At 44.9% G+C, this 21483-nt stretch overlaps 1 protein-coding gene across 1 annotated transcript in view; it reads right to left on the bottom strand.

Annotated features, from left to right (window-relative positions):
* Nucleotides 1-21483, bottom strand: part of LOC115079620 (talin-1-like) — a 480705-nt gene that overhangs the window by 290706 nt on the left and 168516 nt on the right. Inside the window, 3 exon segments of the mRNA XM_029583330.1 lie at nt 19757-19855; nt 20469-20677; nt 20930-21038. Of these exon segments, the coding sequence (XP_029439190.1) occupies nt 19757-19855; nt 20469-20677; nt 20930-21038 (417 nt within the window).

The raw sequence follows: 21483 nt of genomic DNA, 5'->3' as shown, positions 1-21483 counted from the left end.
TGGAGCGAGACAGGGCCAAGGGTTACCAGAGCTGGGAGGGGCAAGGGGTCAGGGGGACTCAGGATCAGGAGCTACCAGGGCTCGATGGATGGTAGGCACAAGGCCCAGAGCTACCCCGGCTGGACACAGGGGGAGAGAAGGGAACAACGTCAGGGCCACGTCAGGGGGAGGAGGGAGGAGGTGGGGAGAGAGAAGGCCAGGAGTTACTGTTGTGGAGAGCACAAGCGCAGGGGCTATTGCAGCTGTACAGGCTAGGGTGGGCCATGGCATCAGTAATGCTAAAACTCTCCTCACTGCGCCCCAGCCATGCTTCACAACCCATCTAACAATCCCAGCGTCAGAGGCCTGCACTTCTTCCAGCGTCTAAAAAAAACACAATTTCTTCTGCTTTGTTTGCTTTACTCCAAGCAAAACTTCAAAGGTCTCTTAACACCTGGACAGTGCAAATTCTTTTCTTTAGACTTCTCAGGATTTGGACACAAGATTGGCAGAACAATTTATTGGTTAATGTTAAAAACTTGAAACTGTTCTTTTTTTCCTCTAACTTTTTCATCTGGAGCTGGCAGTTTCCTCCGGCTCCTTGGGTCGTAGCTGCAAATCGTTTCCTAGCTGTATCAGTAGAAGCTTTCATTGCACTGTCAGGCTGGATGACCTATTGTGTCCACCGCATCTGCCAGCCTGAAAGATCTAACAAGGGTGGCAATTTTAGGTGTCTGGGCCAGTAAAGGAGCTATTTTGCTTGTTCTTATCTTTGCCAGATCCATGGCATCAACATCCATGCAGCAGGGCCAGAGCGTCCACTAGGCAGAACTAGGCGGTCGCCTCGGGCGCCAACAGTAAGGGGAGGAGGCGAAGAGCAGCCATGTGGGGCCGTGAGGGGAGCCCATCTTGCACATGGCTGAGAGAAGCAGACTCGACAGGTCACGAGTTGCATCTTTGTATGAGATAGAGCGAGGGAGCCTGAATGTGTGAGTGTGTGAGAAAGGGAACCTGTGTAAGGGTGTGTGTGTGTGTGTGTATGAGAGATGGTGTTAGTGAGAGGGAGGGAACCTGTGTGAAGGGGGGTGTGCATCAGACAGAGTGTCTGTATGAGGGGGTGTATGAGAGAGAGCGCCTTTATGAGGGACTGTGCATTTGAGTGTGTGAGAGAAATAGAGGAAGCTTGTATGAGGATGTGTGTGAGTGAGAGATGTTGTGTGTGTATGAGAGATGGTGTTAGTGAGAGGGAGGGAACCCGTGTGAATGAGACAAGGATTCTAAGTGTGTGTGAGAGAAGGGGCATGTCAGAGTTAATAAGGGCATGTGTATGTGAGAGAGAGGGTGTGAGAACAAGAGAGCGTGTGTGTATCTAGTACTAGAGTGTGCATGTGTAGGAGAGCCTGTGTGTGTTTGTGAATGAGAAAGAAAGAACGAGTATAACTATGTGTGTATATAGGAGAGAAAGGAGGAAGTCTGTGCACAACAATCCCCGCTCCCCATTCCATCAGCTAATCCACGGCAATCTCAAGGCATCTGGAATTCAAAAGTTCCCAGGTAGTTTTGTTGGTTTTAATCATTGTTAATATTTGATGTGTGGTTGTTTTTCAATTTTTTGTTTTGGAACTTTTTAGTTATTGGATGTCACTCTGTCTGTTATTTTGAAATACTCCTTTTACTAATGTGGTTTTATTATTGATGTTTTATATTTCATTTTATTGCTGCATAATTTTTACTTGTGTGTTTGGGCTAGGGAGGTCGGGGCCTGGACGGGGGGGGGGGGGGGGGGGGGGGGACACGACACAAGGCAGAAGGTGCCTAAAATCCTTGCACCGGCCCTGCCGTGGAGGAAAAATTATCAGAAATAGCTTTTTCCTTGGGCTACTACATCTGAGCCAATGGCTGAAGAGCCCTGCGGGACTTGTGCTGTGAGACCTTGCTACCAGATTCAGAACAGCTATGGCCTTTCCTTGCCACTCTGCGAGAACACAAGAGGCAACAGCCTCTCAAGCCTTGCTCAGTCCTTCTACAGCGGGTGGTGAGTTACAGAGCCCCTCCAGCATGGCTCATCCCCATACCTGGGATCAGAGCTCATTTAGTGGGGAGGGATAAGGCTGGGACATTGGGCTTTGGGGGGGGGGGGGGGGGGGGTCTGTGCCACTGCAGTAGTTCTGCCTCGGCACAATAATTTCCTGTCGTCAGCACCCGGCATCGCTTCCTTCCGCCCCCCTGGTCCACAGTGCCGGCAGGTCAGGTGCTACTGCACGATGTGTAGCAACAAGGGCGAGGTCAGCAGGCAAGCACTCGCCCCCAGCTCCTCATGTTCAGGGGGCTGAGAGCAGCGGCGATCAGTGTCGCACAGGTTTACATTGTTTTTTGCTTTGCCCTCCTTTTAATAGCAGAGTGGAGGAGGGAGGGCTAAGGACACGGTGGTGGTGGTAGTGGGGGCAGGCCCGCGGCCTGTGTTCTGGTTTTTTTTGAAGGTGCGTTACTTACACGGAGATCTCTGAAGATAACCAGGTAAGTACTGTAAGTTATCCCGCCTCACACGGCCAAATAACTTTAGGACTAATCGACAATACTCAACCAATGGCCGGTTAGGGTTAAAGTTATTCGCCTATGGGTAGCCGGATAACTCTGTTTATTTAATTTTGTTTAGATTTTTATGTTCTGCTTTTCAGCACTTCAAAGTTGACATCAAAGCGGTTCACATTCAGGCACTGTAGGCATTTCCCTATCCCCACAGGGCTTACAATCTAAGTTTGTACCTGAGGCAACGGAGGGTAAAGTGACTTGCCCAAGGTCACAAGGAGAGACAGCGGGGTGTGAACTTTAAGCAAGATTTTCAATGGGATGTTTATCCTGCTGAATATATTGGACAAGTTATCTGGCTGACCTCAGCCACGCAACTTATCCACTAAACGGCCTACTAAATATTGGCCCGAAGATGTTTGATGGGAGATTCGATTATTGTACATCAATATCAACTCGCCCTACCCGGATTTCCAAGAACAACCTCAGCAGTTAGGCTGAAAGATTTCACCCCCTTCAGCACAGGGGATTCTTTTCCCAAAGAGCAGGAAAACCATGGAACAGTTTGCCAAAGGAAAGAAAACTTTTACCTGCTAATTTTCTTTCCATGAATCCTGCTACACACCTGCCCAGTCTGAGCGCGTGGGTGATGTCCCCCTACCAGCAGATGGAGGCAGAGTCCACAGATTTCTCCCCTGACATTATTGCCACTATGTAAATGTGATGCAACTCCGAGAGAACCCAGATTTTCTAGGACAAAGCACTGAAAACAACTACATCAATCAAACTAAGAAAAATAAACCTTAAACATGTGTTGCAAGAGAATCCTCACATACCCACCCTCCTGTCTAAAAATAACAGCAAGAAACCACAAACAGAAGGACAGGAAAGGGACAATACAAACAGAAGAGGGACCTGCTCTCTTAATAAAGAGACAAAATATATTCCAACAGATCCTATTTCCCAGGAGGCTCTTGGACTGGAATAGCAGGATTCATGGAAAGAAAATTAACAGGTAAAAATGTTCCCTTTCATTTCATCTTGCAATACATCCAGTTTGAACAGGTGGGAAGTACCCAAGCCCCACTACTTCGGGACGTAGGAAGTAAAAACCGCTTTGAGAACAAAAGCACCATAAGCTGAGTCCTCTCTAGCAAAAATGTCCAACCTGTAATGCTTAGCAAAAGAATGTAAGGATGACCAAGTGGGAGCACTGAGAGGAGAGAAGCACCTTGCTGGTGGCCTGGAAAGAATCAGTAAGTACTGCTTGAAGACATTTTTAAAGCTTAAAAGTATTGGGGAGAAGTAAACTATTGTGGTATATTTTTTAGTGTGTTTGTGTTTTGTTTTAAATAGGTAATCAGAAAGGCAGGGCAGGCAACAAACAGAAGTTTGTGTGTTTTGTATTAAATAGGTAATCAGAAAGGCAGGGCAACCAACAAACAGAAGTTTGTGTGTTTTGTATTAAATAGGTAATCAGAAAGGCAGGGCAGGCAACAAACAGAAGTTTGTGTGTTTGTATTAAATAGGTAATCAGAAAGGCAGGGCAGGCAACAAACAGAAGTTTGTGTGTTTTGTATTAAATAGGTAATCAGAAAGGCAGGGCAGGCAACAAACAGAAGTTTGTGTGTTTTGTATTAAATAGGTAATCAGAAAGGCAGGGCAGGCAACAAACAGAAGTTTGTGTGTTTTGTATTAAATAGGTAATCAGAAAGGCAGGGCAGGCAACAAACAGAAGTTTGTGTGTTTTGTATTAAATAGGTAATCAGAAAGGCAGGGCAGGCAACAAACAGAAGTTTGTGTGTTTGTATTAAATAGGTAATCAGAAAGGCAGGGCAGGCAACAAACAGAAGTTTGTGTGTTTTGTATTAAATAGGTAATCAGAAAGGCAGGGCAGGCAACAAACAGAAGTTTGTGTGTTTGTATTAAATAGGTAATCAGAAAGGCAGGGCAGGCAACAAACAGAAGTTTGTGTGTTTTGTATTAAATAGGTAATCAGAAAGGCAGGGCAGGCAACAAACAGAAGTTTGTGTGTTTGTATTTCCCTACCCTCCCACCCACCTCTAGCTCACCCTTTAATTTATAGGCAGATGTCACTTTCACACTCAAAAAAAACATTTATTAAAAAAATTTAAAAACAAAATCAAATCGGCTTTTTAACTTACTCAGAAACTCCCCACACCTTAACAAGAGTTTGATCAGTCCCTTGTAGATCACTACCACATATATACTGAAAATACTACTACATTTAAAGGACCCTTTATGTACGCATTCCTACTCCCATAACAAATTTAAGATGAAGGCAGCAGTCCAGCAGCAAAATGGTCAGACAGATGATGAAATGCTAAGAGAAATCAGGGAAGCAAACCAATTTGGCAGTGCAATAATATTGGGAGATTTCAATTACCAAAAGTACATGCTAGAGCAAACTGCACTTTGAGGCAATATCACATAGTACAAGAAGTGCAGGTAAATTGACAATCCTGACAAAGGACTCAAAGCGGACTTCCAAAAGTGAAATGGGTTTTTATTAATTCATTAGGCAGCTCCACTGATTTAAATCGCAAGTAGCTTTACGGCGTCCCCCGACACGGTCCCGTGTTTCGCCTAGGGCTGCATCGGGAGGGCTCGCCAGCAGGAATTCACATATGAAATACTGAAATTAAATCAATCACAAGTCAGGATGCTATATAGGACTTACAACCGAAAAAGAAATACAAACAGGTTTAAACACCACTCTTACCTGACAGCTGATGTGCTTGGTTTTGACAGGGAGCGCGCTTACTCTGAACGCTGTCAGATATTTAAAGAATGGCAATGGCGCCAAGGCTACAGGTGAACCAATGACGTGGGTCTGATAGCCACGTTCATTGGTTCCCGTTCCTGTAGCTCGCCATAGCAGCATTGTGTGCGACCAAGCTTAACTGTGAGAGATCTAAGTAAATAGGAACCATTCTATCTCCCGATTAAGTCCCTTCGGAGTGACTGAGTCTAAAGTGAAAATCCACCTCTGTTCAATGCGGCCGAGCTGTTCAGCATAACAGCCACCGCGAGCAGGTCGTGGAAACACCTCAATGACACTGAATTTAAGGTCTGAGAGATTGTGACTTTTTTTACCCAATGGTCTACCAATGGTTCATTTTCTCTGGAGTGCCTGATGTTCGAGCAATGCTCTATAATACGTGTTTTGACCATTCTTGTGGTTTTTCCAACATATACTAATGGGCACGGGCAGGTGATCACATAAATGACCCCAGAGGTGGTACAGTCTGAGTATGAACGAAGATAAAAAACTCTTTTGGAGACCGGGTGGGTAAAAGAAGTGGCGGATGCTGTATAGGAGCACACCGTGCAATGGCCACAGGGATGGTGTCCCAGTATGTTAGATGGATTCTGTCGCTGTACAAGATCCGCGTGGACAAGTTTGTCTCGCAGATTCTTGCCTCTACGATATGTAAACCGTAGGGGACCAGGAAACACCATCTCCATGGACAGTGCACGCCAGTGTCTGCGAATCATGGTGGTAATTTGTCTGCTTAAGGTAGAGAAAGGCAGGATGCAGTTAATGACCGGGGTGTCAGAATGGGAGGCAGGAAGAAACAGCAGATCTCGGTTAGTGAATAATGCACGTTTCATGGCTTGTCTTACCACCCGCCTGGGATACCCTCGAGATAGAAAACGTGCTGACATGCCATGAAACGTGCATTATTCACTAACCGAGATCTGCTGTTTCTTCCTGCCTCCCGTTCTGACACCCCGGTCATTAACTGCATCCTGCCTTTCTCTACCTTAAGCAGACAAATTACCACCATGATTCGCAGACACTGGCGTGCACTGTCCATGGAGATGGTGTTTCCTGGTCCCCTACGGTTTACATATCGTAGAGGCAAGAATCTGCGAGACAAACTTGTCCACGCGGATCTTGTACAGCGACAGAATCCATCTAACATACTGGGACACCATCCCTGTGGCCATTGCACGGTGTGCTCCTATACAGCATCCGCCACTTCTTTTACCCACCCGGTCTCCAAAAGAGTTTTTTATCTTCGTTCATACTCAGACTGTACCACCTCTGGGGTCATTTATGTGATCACCTGCCCGTGCCCATTAGTATATGTTGGAAAAACCACAAGAATGGTCAAAACACGTATTATAGAGCATTGCTCGAACATCAGGCACTCCAGAGAAAATGAACCATTGGTAGACCATTGGGTAAAAAAATGTCACAATCTCTCAGACCTTAAATTCAGTGTCATTGAGGTGTTTCCACGACCTGCTCGCGGTGGCTGTTATGCTGAACAGCTCGGCCGCATTGAACAGAGGTGGATTTTCACTTTAGACTCAGTCACTCCGAAGGGACTTAATCGGGAGATAGAATGGTTCCTATTTACTTAGATCTCTCACAGTTAAGCTTGGTTGCACACAATGCTGCTATGGCGAGCTACAGGAACGGGAACCAATGAACGTGGCTATCAGACCCACGTCATTGGTTCACCTGTAGCCTTGGCGCCATTGCCATTCTTTAAATATCTGACAGCGTTCAGAGTAAGCGCGCTCCCTGTCAAAACCAAGCACATCAGCTGTCAGGTAAGAGTGGTGTTTAAACCTGTTTGTATTTCTTTTTCGGTTGTAAGTCCTATATAGCATCCTGACTTGTGATTGATTTAATTTCAGTATTTCATATGTGAATTCCTGCTGGCGAGCCCTCCCGATGCAGCCCTAGGCGAAACACGGGACCGTGTCGGGGGACGCCGTAAAGCTACTTGCGATTTAAATCAGTGGAGCTGCCTAATGAATTAATAAAAACCCATTTCACTTTTGGAAGTCCGCTTTGAGTCCTTTGTCAGGATTGTCAATTTACCTGCACTTCTTGTACTATGTGAGATTTCAATTACCCCAATATTGGCTGGGTAAATGTAACATCAGGACATGCTAGAAACATAAAGGTCCTGGATGTAATAAATGATTGCTTCATGGAGCAATTGGCTCAGGAATCAACAAGAGAGGGAGCTATTTTAGATTTAATTCTTTGGTGAGAGAGGTAACGGTGGTGGGGCCACTTGGCAACAATGATCATAACGATCAAATTTAAACTAATAACTGGAAGGGGGACAATAAGTAAATCTGCAGCTGTAACACTAAACTTTCAAAAGGGAAACTTTGATAAAATGAGGAAAATAGTTGGAAAAAAACTGAAAGGTGCAGCTGCAAAGGTTAAAAGTGTTCAACAGGCTTGGACATTGTATTTTTAAACAATCCTAGAGGCGCAGTCCATATGTATTCCACGCATTAAGAAAGGTGGAAGGAAGGCAAAATGATTACCATCATGGTTAAAAGATGAGGTGAAAGAGGCTATTTTAGCCAAAAAAACATCCTTCAAAAATTGGAAGAAGAATCCATCTGATGAAAATAGGATAAAACATAAGCATTGTCAAGTGTAAAACATTGATAAGACAGGTGAAGAGAGAATTTGAAATGAAGTTGGCCATAGAGGCAAAAACTCATAATAAAAACTTTTTAAATATATCCAAAGCAAGAAACCTGTGAGGGGGTCGGTTGGACCATTAGATGATAGAGGGGTTAAAGGGTCTCTTAGGGAAGATAAGGCCATTGCAGAAAGACCAAATGAATTCTTTGCTTCTGTGTTTACCAAGGAGGATGTTGGGGAGATACCAGTTCTGGAGATGGTTTTCAGGGGTGATGAGTCAGACGAACTGAATGAAATCACTGTGAACCTGGAAGATGTAGTAGGCCAGATTGACAAACTAAAGAGTAGCAAATCACCTGGATCAGATGGAATGCATCCTAGGGTACTGAAGGAACTAAAAAATGAAATTTCTGATCTATTAGTTAAAATTTGTAACTTATCATTAAAATCATCCATTGTACCTGAAAGACTGGAGGGTGGCCAATGTAACCCCAATATTTAAAAAGGGCTCCAGTGGCGATCTGGGTAACTATAGACCAGTGAGTTTGACTTCAGTGCCGGGAGAAATAGTGGAAACTATTCTAAAGATCAAAATCTTGAGCATATAGAAAGACATGGTTTAATGGATCACAGTCAACATGGATTTACCCAAGGGACATCTTTATTTATTTATTTATTTAGCGTTTTTTATATACCGAGGTATAGCAGAGTTGCCTTCACTCCGGTTTACATTATAACAAACTGTTACATTGAAATTTTGAGATTACAATAAACAGACTGAGAACTGACATATAAAATTAGTCTAAACAAAAACAGGATTATACCAAAATTTAGGTATACTGAAAAACAGGGTCTAACAAATCTGCTTCATTTTTTTGAAGGGGTTAATAAACATGTGGATAAAGGTGTGCTGGTAGATGTAGTGTATTTGGATTTTCAGAAGGCGTTTGACAAAGTCAAAGGCTTCTAAGAAAACAAAAATGTCATGGGATAGGAGGCGATGTCCTTTCGTGGATTACAAACTGGTTAAAAGACAGGAAACAGAGAGTAGGATTAAATGGTCAATTTTCTCAGTGGAAAAGGGTAAACAGTGGAGTGCCTCAGGGATCTGTAATTGGACCTGTGCTTTTCAATATATATATAAATGATCTGGAAAGGAATACGACGAATGAGGTAATCAAATTTGCAGATGATACAAAATTATTCAGAATAGTTAAATCACAAGCAGATTGTGATACATTACAGGACGACCTTCCAAGACTGGAAGACTGGGCATCCAAATGGCAGATGAAATTTAATGTGGACAAGTGCAAGGTGTTGCATATAGGGAAAAATAACCCTTGCTGTAGTTACATGATGTTAGGTTCCATATTAGGAGCTACCACCTAGGAAAAAGGTCTAGGCATCATAGTGGATAATACTTTAAAATCATCGGCTCAGTGTGCTGCAGCAGTCAAAAAAGCAAATAGAATGTTAGGAATTATTAGGAAGGGAATGGTTAATAAAACGGAAAATGTCATAATGCCTCTGTATCGCTCCATGGTGAGACCGCACCTTGAATACGGTGTACAATTCTGGTCGCCGCATCTCAAAAACAATATAGTTGTGATGGAGAATGTACAGAGAAGGGCAACCACAATGATAAAGGGGATGGAACAGCTCCCCTATGAGGAAAGGCTGAAGAGGTTAGGGCTGTTCAGCTTAGAGAAGAGAAAGCTGAAGGGGGATATGATAGAGGTGTTTAAGACCATGAGAGGTCTTGAACATGTAGATGTGAATCTGTTATTTACACTTTCGGATAATAGAAGGACTAGGGGGCATTCCATGAAGTTAGCAAGTAGCACATTTAAGACTAATCAGAGAAAATTATGTTGCCAGAGGATGTGGTTAGTGCAGTTAGCATAGCTGGGTTCAAAAAAGGTTTGGATAAGTTCTTGGAGGAGATGTCCATTAACTGCTATTAATCAAGTTTACTTAGGGAATAGCCACTGCAATTAATTGCATGAGTAGCTTGGGATCTTCTTGGTGTTTGGGAAATTGCCAGGTTCTTGTGGCCTGGTTTGGCATCAGTTGGAAACAGGATACTGGGCTTGATGGATCTTTGGTCTGACCCAGCATGGCAATTTCTTATGTTCTTATGTCACATATATGATGTTTTACCTGCCGGTGAGAAGTTGTACTTGTGCATCCAATGCAAAAAGTTCCTCTCTCTCAGAGAATGAAACCGATCTCTAGAGCAGAGCTTTCCAAAGTGTGTGTCGGGACACATTAGTGTGTCGCCTGTAGTGTGGAGGTGTGTCGCCCGGTCCACAGGGCCGGCGGAAGCAGGGAACTATAGCAGGAAGATCGGCGGGCAGTGGTGGAGCTTACATCACCACGGCCCGAAGAAAAGGGTCACGTTCACTCCTCCTCCTTCCTGCCTGTGCAGCCCTGGAAGAAAAACGTTGCCGGAGCCGCGTGGGCAGGAAGGAGGAGGAGCATCTGCTGCGTACAGAAGAAGAGCAGCATTAATGGGCCGTTGCAGATCCCACGTCGAGACGGCCCGAGAAGAGGAGGAAACCCGATAGCAGGGCTGCTGCGATCCCACGTCGCAGCAGCCCGAGAAGAGGAGGAAACCCGATAGCAGGGCCGCTGCAGATCCCATGTCACGGCCAGGGAAGATCAGGGCCTCTGAAGAGCCCATCCTTCGGCAACCCGTGCAGAGGGACAGCATGTGCCAGTGAGAGCCTGTGCTTGAGCAAGAGAGCATGTAGGAGTGAGAGAGCCTGTGTGTGTGAGAGTGAGACAGCATGTGCACGAGAGAGACAGTATGTATGTATGTATGTATGAGAGAGAGGCATGTGAGAGTGAGAGCTGTGGATGTGTGAGATTGCATGTGAGTGAGAGCCTGTGTGTGTGAGAGTGAGACAGCATGTGCACGAGAGAGACAGTCTGTATGTATGTATGAGAGAGAGGCATGTGAGAGTGAGAGCTGTGGATGTGTGAGATTGCATGTGAGTGAGAGCCTGTGTGTGTGAGAATGTGTGAGATAGCGTGTGAGAATGAGAACCTGATTGTGTGTTTGAGGGAAGACAGATGGAGAGAAAAGAAATAGAAAAAAAGACCCTGTAAAAGGAATTGGCAAAAAAACAAGAAAGGAAAGGTGGGAAAAAAAGCCTGTGACCAACTGATTAGAAAACTAAGATCAGACAGCAAAGGTAAAAAAAAAAAATTACTTTTTAGTGATTGGCACATGTAATCTTTGGGAATGTGCAAGAGTAGCACTTTCTCTATGCTGATCTCACAATGTACGAGATCAGCATGGAGGAAGTGGAAGCCTGCAAATATTTATGATGAGATAGGTTATGTTGTGAAACATTTTATTTATGTATATATTTAAGGAAACATACATAAATTGTTGAAATACATTTTGTTCGTTTAACCTTTAACTTCTGGTTTGCTGGTAGACTGAATTACTGTGTCACGAAATTATGTTTGTCTAAAAAGTGTGTCACCAACATGAAAAGTTTGGAAAGCTCTGCTCTAGAGGCTAGAGTGGTAGACCTGGAGGAGCTGAGGCAGACAGAGAGGTATATAGATGAGACCTTCAGGGACATAGTGGCCAAGTCCCAACTCCAGTCTGGCAGTCCTGATGCTTCCTTGGAGGAGGAAGGTCTCATGATCAGAGAGCATCAACCTGGTGCAGCAGAAAAGGATCCTATAGCAAGGATCTGCTCTCCAGGTGCTGCATTGTCCTCTTGCACCGAGGATGTGGCTCCCAGGGCTACTGCCCAGGAGGGAAGGGTTAGGTCGGCCGTCATAGTTGGTGATTTGATTGTTAGGAATGTAGACAGCTGGGTGGCTGGTGGGCGTGAGGATCGCCTGGTAACTTGCCTACCTGGTGGGAAGGTAGCAGACCTCATGCATCACTAGATAGGATTTTAGACAGTGCTGGGGAGGAGCCAGCTGTCGTGGTACATGTGGGCACCAATGACATAGGAAAATGTGTGAGGGAGGTTCTGAAAGCCAAATTTAAGCTCCTAGGTAGAAAGCTTAAATCCAGAACCTCCAGGGTAGCATTCTCTGAAATGCTCCCTGTTCCACGCGCAGGTCACCAGAGGCAGGCAGAGCTCCGGAGTCTCAATGCGTGGATGAGATGATGATGCAAGGAAGAGGGATTCAGTTTTGTTAGGAACTGGGGAACCTTTTGGGGAAGGGGGAGTCTCTTCCGAAGGGATGGGCTCCACCTTAACCAGGGTGGAACCAGACTGCTGGCGCTTACCTTTAAAAAGGCGATAGAGCAGCTTTTAAACTAGAGCAAAGGGGAAAGCCAACAGTCGCTCAGCAGTGCATGGTTCGGAGAGAGGTATCTTCAAAGGATACTAATGAAGCATTAGAGTTAGGACATCCCAACAGAGAGGCTCTAATAATAAGAAAAGTAGTTCAGATGCCTATAATTACAAATTCACCTGAGCTAAAAGATTCCAATTTATCCCTGTCAACTGAAAAGCAGAATGTAAATACAAACAAACACACTTTGAAATGTTTGTACGCTAATACCAAACGTCTAAGAAGATGAGAGAATTAGAGTGCATAGCACTGGATGATGACAACTGGCATCTCAGAGACATGGTGGAAGGAGGATAAACAATGGGACAGTGCTATACCGGGGTATAGCAAAATTGCTTACCTTGTAATAGGTGTTATCCCAGGACAGCAGGATGTAGTCCTCACATATGGGTGACGTCATTCACGGAGCCCTAATGCGGGAAAACTTCTGGCAAAGTTTCTAGAAGCTTTTAATTGGCAGCCTGGGGCTACTGAGCATGCCCGGCATGCCATGATATTCTCGGCCACAGGGGTCTCACTCCAGTCTTGTATGTAGCAATAAGCGTTAGCAAAGTAAATAATAAAAGTCTAAGGCCCAACTCCGCGGGGTGGCGGGTGGGTTCTGTGAGGACTACATCCTGCTGTCCTGGGATAACACCTATTACAAGGTAAGCAATTTTGCTTTATCCCAGGACAAGCAGGATGCTAGTCCTCACATATGGGTGATTAGCAAGCTAGAGGCTGAGTCATTGTCCATGCAGGTAGCAGTGATGCGTTTTTGAGGAAATGATGCAGCCGAAGATCGCAGCAGGTTGGTTGTAGAAGGAGTTGGGATTAAACTGGAAACAAGTTCTTTAAGACAGATTGTCCATAGGGTGAATCTTGTCGTCCTTCCTTGTCCAAACAGTAATGAGCTGCAAAAGTGTGAAGAGAACTCCATGTTGCTGCTTTACAGATGTCAATGATTGGCACTGAACGAAAATGTGCTACTGAAGTTGACATTGCTCTTACTGAATGCGCCTTTACTCGCCCTTGGAGAGGAAGGCCTGCTTTTTCGTAGCAAAACTGTATGCAATCTGCTAACCAATTGGATAGAGTATGCTTTCCCACTGCTTTACCTGGCTTATTTGGATCATAAGATACAAAAAGCTGATTGGATTTTCTGAGGGACATAGTGCGATTCAGATAAAAAGATAACGCACGTTTGCAGTCCAAAGTGTGCAAAGCTCTTTCTCCCTGGTGAGAATGAGGTCTTGGAAAGAATGTGGGGAGAACTATGGATTGATTTAAGTGGAACTCTGTGACTACCTTAGGAAGGAATTTTGGGTGTGTTCGGAGTACCACTCTGTCATGTAGGAACTTTGTATAAGGTTCATACATGACTAGTGCTTGTAACTCACTAACCCTTCTAGCTGATGTGATGGCTATAAGAAAGATAGTCTTCCATGTGAGAAATTTAAAATCACAGGAATGTATGGGTTCAAAGGGAGAACGCATCAAAGCTGTTAAAACCAGATTCAGGTCCCATTGAGTGACTGGAGGCCGAATTGGTGGTTTAAGGTGATTTAGACCTCTTATAAATCTACTGACGAGAGGTTGTGTGGATATAGGTGCATCTCCTATCTTGTTATGATAAGCTGAGATTGCGCTCAAATGTACTCTGATTGATGAAGTCTGAAGGCCAGAGTCTGAAAGATGGTACAAATAGTCTAGAAGGGAGGTAGTGGGGCAAGTGAAGGGATCAATATTGTTTCGCTTGCACCAGCAAGTGAACCGTTTCCATTTGAAAGAATAATTCTTTCTTGTGGAAGGTTTGCGTGAAGCTATAAGCACTTGAGAAACATTAGTTGAAAGATTGAGTGGTTTTAGTATTAAGCTTTCAACATCCATGCAGTCAGGGATAGGGATTGAAGGTTGGGATGGCGCAACCGACCCTGATCCTGAGTTATGAGATTGGGAGCTACTCCCAGGCGTATTGGATCCTTGACTGAAAGGTCTAGCAGTGTGGGGAACCATACTTGTCGAGGCCAATATGGGGCTATGAGAATCATGGACCCCTTGTCCTGTTGTAGCTTCACCAGCGTCTTGGTGATAAGCGGTATTGGAGGATATGCATATAGTAGGCCTGAGTTCCAAGGGCGAGCAAAAGCGTCCTTGGCTGGCTGGTTCTTCTGTTTGTGTAGGGAACAGAAGTTGTCCACTTTGTGGTTCAGATGCGATGCAAAGAGGTCTGTTGTTGGTTGTCCCCAACGTTGGAATATCTTGGTCGCTATCAAGGGATTCAGAGACCACTCGTGTGGTTGGAACTGGCGACTGAGTCGGTCTGCTAGCACATTTTGAATTCCTGCTAGATAAGTGGCCTGTAGGAACATTGAGTGGTTCAAGGCCCAGTCCCAAATTTGTGCAGCTTCTTGACAAAGGAGATACGAGCCCGTACCTCCCTGTTTGTTGATGTACCACATGGCTACCGTATTGTCTGTTTGGATCAGCACAGTTTTGTGTGAAAGGCAGTCCTTGAACGCATGCAGCGCATAACGTATAGCTCGAAGTTCCAGAAAATTGATTTGATATGTGGCTTCGAGTTTTGTCCAAGTTCCTTGAGTTTGAAGAGAGTTTATGTGAGCTCCCCACCCCAAGGTGGATGCATCTGTAGTTAATGTAAATAAAGGGAAAACTGCATAGGTTTTTATTCAATGGTTCTAAACGCTACTCTAAAGAGGTATGTTTTTAATGATTTTTTAAAATCTTACTATTTGAGATTTGGCGTAGTGCGTTTGGAAGGGCATTCCACTGTATAGGTCCTCCTACAGAAAAAGCTCTTTGCCGAGTAACATTTAGTCTTGCTAATCTGACAGAAGGAATGTCCAAAAGGCTGAAGATTTGCAGCAGTTTGGCGTTTTTGCAATTTTTCCATTAGATCCATGTGAGGCAAGCCCCACCTGAGAACAATGCGATGAAAGGCCTCCTGGCTGAGTTTCCATCTGCCAGTATCCAGAAGATTCCTGCTTAGAAAATATCTTTGCATATTTTCCTATCCTGCCTCATGAGCCACTGACAAAATCTGCAGGTTCTCTTTTGCTCAGGGAAAGAGATGATTTGTCTCCTTCAACACCCATAGCATATCCAGCATAGCCCTCTGCTTCAATGGCAGGGGAGCACTTCACGCATATCCAGCACAGCACTTCACGCATACCGACCCTTCACGCATATCCAGCATAGCTCTCTGCTTCAACGGCAGGGGAGCACTTCACGCATATCCAGCACAGCACTTCACGCATACCGACACTTCACGCATATCCAGCATAGCTCTCTGCTTCAACGGCAGGGGAGAAAGACTGATACTTCACTTTCAATGCAAAGCCAGCATGGCTCTCTGCTTCAACGGCAGGGGGAGAATGAAGAAATGTGGATCTATATTCAGGCAACAACCAACAAGGACTGAATTACATAGTCTGGATAAACAAATAAGCATGGGTGTAGCTTGCTTATTGCGGTGGTTAATACCGCTAATTAAGCTATTTCACTTAGATGCAGGTCCAATACTGCTCTCTACATTAATGGCGGGGGTGGAAGGGAAATAGAATAAAAAAGGTTACTAAGAGCCAAGAGTAACAGATAAGTATGAGAAAAAAAAAGTGTGAAAGCTTACTGGGCACAGACTGGATGGGTCGTTTGGTCTTCTTCTGCCGTCATTTCTATGTTTCTATAGGCTCCTGATGTCGCTATCTGTTCTCACATGCCACAGCTGTAGCATTGTCAGAGAGCACTCCGACAACATTCCCTTGTTATTAAGGGAAAAAACAAGACAGAGCCAACGGAAGCACCCTGTTTTCCAATCTGTTAATGGAGCAGGTTGTCTCTTCCGGAGATCAGAGCCCTGGGACTACCTGATCTAGTAATATGCCCCCAACCCTGGACAGACTTCTATCCGTCATAACCAACACACAGGACAGAGTTGCCAGACTGACACCCCACAAAAGTTTCTGAGGAACTGTTCATCACCTGAGACTCGTTTTCACCAAAGCAAGCAAGGGAAGACATAACTAATAAGTCTAGGATTGGGGTGACATCGAGACAATAGAGACCCCTGGAGACGTCTCATATGAGCCCTCACCCATGGAACTAAACCCATAGAGGCCGCCAAGTAGCCTAGCATTTGAAGATAATCCCAAATTCTTGGAGCCAGAAGGGTGAGAAACCTCCGCATCTGATGTATCAGCTTGTCCACTATTTCCTTCGTCAGATAAACCTGGCCTGCCTTCAGTTCTAAGCGAGCCCCAAGGTATTCCAATGATTTTAAAGGAAAAAATGTGTTCTTTGCCAAATTGACTATTCAGCCCAAGCTTTCTAAAACCTGGACCACACTGTCAAACTTCTAAACACCTTCTTGATATGATCTGGCCGTGATCAACCAATCATCCAGGTAGGGATGAACTATAATACCTTCTTGTCTCATTACTATCATGCCCTTGGTGAAGGTCCATAGTGATGTACCCAACCCAAAAGACACCACTCTGAACTGAAAATGTTTATGTAGGATATAAAAACAGATACTTCTGATCCTCTCACTTGATGGGAATATGAAGACAGACCTCTGACAGATGCAAGGAGGAAAGCTACTCACCTTGCCAAACTGTCTTGAGTACTGAGTGAAGCATCTCCATACAGAAATGGGAAATTCTGAGATTGCTGTTTATCTCTTTTAGATCGAGAATGGGTTTGTAAGACCCATCCTTTTTCAAAACTACAAAGTAGATGGAGTAGCAACTGAGACCCTTTTCTGAGAGGAATTGGAACCTCAGCCTGTAACAATTGAAGTCTCATCAGAGTTTTGCAGACTCTTTTTCGCTTGCTGGCTGAAGCACAGGGAAAAATCATAAAGGCGTTTGTGATAGGTGTGAGGATCTACAAGGTGTAACCGAGGCAAATTATCTCCAACACTCATTGATTTGAGGTTATTCAGGTCCATTCCTGGCTAAAACGTTTGTAAGCGACTGCCTGTTGGAAGACCCAGACAATGAACCTGAGAAGTCTGATCAGTTGCTGGAGAGGAAGCTGAATCAGATCTTGACTACCAGAAACTCTGAAAGGACTGACCCTGCCTCTTGAACCTCTAAGGGAATAAAATGACTGCTTTCCAGGCCTATGCCAACTAGAGTCTTGAAACTGACTGAGCTTTGCTGGATCAGCAAAATGACCAAGGCTTGTGTTCATGGAATCTTTGCGGCTCTGGATCCTCTAGATTTTTAACTACTCCTCCAGATCTTCCCCAAACAGCAACTTCTTGAATGGGAACTTCCCTAACCGAGACTTTGCGCAGTTACAAAGCCAAAGAAGCCTCCTGCTGCCATAGCTGAAGACACTGATCTAGAAGATGCCCAAGGAAGATCATATGAGGCATCTGCCAAAAAGGCAGCAGCTGATTCCATTCTAGCCACTTTCTCACTCTCCTACAACTATTGAATCCAGCACAAAGGGGCACAAATCCCAAACTACCACAATAAAAATATGAACTGCCAAGGCTGCAGAAGTAAACAAGTGCTTCAAAAGAATCTCAACCCTCTGGTTCTAGGGATCCTAGACAGAAATGCTATCTTCCACAGGGATAGTAGTACATCTGGTGACCACTGGAACAAGACCATCCACCAAAGGTGACAAACAAATGCTAAACCGCCTCAGAAAGAAGGGAATACCACTTGAGAATATTCTTCACCCCTTTGAGACCAGACTATGAAGCCTCCCATTCTGCCAACATCTTTTCCTCCACTGAAGGATTCCCGCAATTGCCGGTGAATCCCATCCCAGTCGGCGGCCCAAATAAAGGAGGCCCGTGGCTGCCAGGGGACCGTGTCCTGCCTGGCGGCCAAAATGGAGGTGGTCCTGTGGCTACTGAGGTATCGCATCCTACCCAACAGCCCAATTAAAGGAGACCCTGCAGTTGCAGGTGATCACGCTCTGCCCGCCTGCTAGACAGAACCTCTATTGTGTGTGTGTGTAACCATGTGTGCTGAAAGAGAGGGAGCGTGTGTGTGTGTGTGAGCATATGTACCTAAGAGAGAAGAAGTATGTGTATAAGTGTGTGTACTCATGTGTGCCCGAGAGGAAGCATGTGTACAAATGTGTGTGTGTGTGTAAGCATGTGTGCCTGAGAGGAAGCATGTATGAGTGTGAGTGTGTGACAGTGTAAGCATGTATGTCTGAGAGAACATGTGTGTATTTGTGCTTGAGAAAGAGGAAGCATGTGTATGTGTGTGTGTGTAAGCATATGTGCCTGAGAGTGAAGGTGCATGTATGACTTTGAGAGAGGGAGCATGTGTATGTGAGAATGTGTGAATGTGAGAGAAGGAGGGTGTGTGAGTTTGAGAGAGGGAGTGTTTATGTGTGTATACGAGACAAGAAAAAGTTTGTGCACCTCTCTTCCCTTCTCCCTAATCCATGACAATTTTATGATGATGAAGTCAAAATATCCAAGGAATAGAGAGAGAGCAATTTTTTTTTTATCCTTACTGTTTTAATTAATCCGTTGTTATTTGATGTGTCTGCTGTTTGAAATATTTTATTGATGTTTAGGAAATATTTTAAAATTTGTATAGGCATTTGTAATTACTGGATGTTATTCTATTCGGCAGCTGTTTTGAAATATATATTTTTTAGTAGTATAGTTTTACAATTCTGATTGATCTAATTGTATTGTTTTGAGGCATGGTGATGTTTCTGCTCTTCCATTGTTGCACTGCATACAGAGTATGGCTTGTTGCGGTTTCTGGTTCAGTTTTTGCGTGTGTGTGCGTGTGTGTAAGAGACAGAGGAAGCATAGTGTGTGTGTGCCTGCATGCACGCGTGTGCTCACAGTATACAACAATCTCAGGATGATAGATATGGAGAGGGAGGGCTTTTAAAATCCTCATTGGTTTTAATTATTGGGTGTTATTTGTTCTAAAATATTTTATCGATGTTTAGGAAATTTGAAAATTATAGAGGGTTGGGGGAGTGCCAAAAGAAGTATCCACCCCAGGTGCCAAATACTTTAGGTATGCCACTGTGTTCTCTCAGTTCTGCATCACCATTACATAGTGACAATGATGTCACAGGAGAAATCTGTGTACTCTTCCGCCATCTGCTGATAGGGAAGACATAACCAACCTGCTCGGACTGGACTGGTATAGCAAGATCATGCTTAGCACACAAAATATTTTCAAAAGAATCTTGGACAGACTTTGGAGGGGGGGGAAGTCAACAGGTATAATGCAGAGTGACTAGCAGAAGAAGTTAAACCGATTGCCAAGAACCGGAAAGGAAATATTTGTCTTTGCCTTGCAGAACAGGCTTTACATGCAGAATGCTCTTTCAGCTTCTCCTAGACTAGCAGATCAGGAATTTGGGAGAAAGTTGGCCTGACTTGACTATCCTATTCATGTAACCACGTGACACTCCCCGGCGGCCTCTCTCCAATCTCCCCTCCCCCAAGAGACCATGCTACCCTTCCCCTGGTTATAGACAGCCATGACTGACCTGGAATCGAGGGTCTGTGTCGCTCTCCCCAATCTGCTGGAGGAGTTCTCCGCTGGCCTGTCCCACATTTCCAGCTGCCTGCAAAAGGTTCTGACGTGGCTGTAACAGAAAAACTAAACTAATGCATTCCATTACGTACAGAACTACCCCACAGCCCTTGCGCCCCAATCTACTACTCCATATTTCTTTCAATCCTTTTCACCGACTCAAGGACTGACCCCTTTCTCACTCCCTCAGTCCGTACCTCTGCAGTGCCCTGACCTCCCCAGCCTTGCACTTTACCTGTCCCGCACCACCATCCTTTTCTATACCTCACTATTTAAGATGTTTTTATATACCACCTTCCTGTTCAAAGGAAAAAATATGCAAAGCAGCATCCTTGCAAAAACACAGAGCCACCACATCAAAGCAAAGTGTAAAAACAAGATGCTATTTTTTTATGTTTTAACAATGCATAAACAATTACCCAGGAGGAAACACCATGAGAGGTCACCTAATCCAGACCCTCTCCTTCCTCCCGCGCCAGCAGCATGAGAAGACCACAGAAGATACAGCAACCCACCCGACAATGCTGGTAACATGAAATAAATCTGCCTAAAACTAGTCCCACATCTGAGCAGGGTCCCTGACATCCCCCTCCTATATCCTGATGCAGACCTCTGCCTGCTCCTACCACGGCTTCAGTCCTGCCTCCTGCCTCCGTCTCTTGTACCTCAGTGCTTGCGGGCTGAGCTGTTTTCAGCAGGTCTGACACGGCTCCTGCCAGATTCTTGGCAGCCTGTAGCAGCTGCCGCCCATTCCCGCCTTCATCCTCCATTAGTGCCGCCAGCAGTTTAACACCCTTCGACATCTCCGTCAGGTTGGACGAGATAGTGGTAACAGCACAGCCAACGGCAGTGTAGTCCGTGTCTGCTGGGTCCCCTAGAAAGAGATGGAAACTGGGGATCAGTTTTTATCCTGAAAATGGAGTTTACAGTGCACGGAGGATCAGTGAAACGCTACTTCCTCAGGCCTCACACTTTGGGAAAGTCATCCTGGCAACGTGGCCAACACTGGGTACGTTGACTCTTCTCAGTTGTAAAAAGATGAGTTAAACCCTGCAGGAGGAGGGGGATTATTTACTGAAGACATTTACATATGGGGTAAGTGGCGGGGGACAGATAGAGACGCTACCTGCTGTCAGATTTACTACAGAGGCTGTTCCTGCGGTGATGGCATCCACCTGGGAATGGATCTCATGCTTGGACTCATCCATCTTGTTCTTGCGCCATGCCTTTGCTGCCTGCGAGAGAGAGAGAGAGAAGTGATTAGACCTTCTCATTCATCACTTACCTAGTCCCTACAAAGAGAGAGGGAGACGTGATCCCTGCTGGAGAACTGCTTCCCTCCCTCAGGTATGACAGTGAAAGGAAGACGGGCAGAGGTGGGACTATAAGACAGAGGTAAATAAAGAAATGTGTGGCGAGGAGCCAGGAAAAATCAGATACTTGTGCTCAGTGCAGAAGGACCAGTGATAGCGCATATAGACCTGGCAATGGGAGAGATGCCACACAATTAAAGACAGTAATTGAAAAGCAGAGTAGAGAAAGCTATAGGCTGTCACCAGAAACAAGGCCTTCTCTGTCTCCAGTCCATGACTTTGGAACAGTTCATCAGAAGCATGTCAATCTGCATCGAATCTTAAGTCTTTCAAAAGGCATTAAAAAAACATCATTTCTCCCTCTGCC

This window comes from Rhinatrema bivittatum, chromosome 1, assembly GCF_901001135.1.
Source record: "Rhinatrema bivittatum chromosome 1, aRhiBiv1.1, whole genome shotgun sequence".
Lineage (NCBI taxonomy): Eukaryota > Metazoa > Chordata > Amphibia > Gymnophiona > Rhinatrematidae > Rhinatrema > Rhinatrema bivittatum.
The sequence above is the reverse complement of the archived record's forward strand: the minus strand, read 5'-3'. Positions and strand labels throughout refer to the sequence as shown.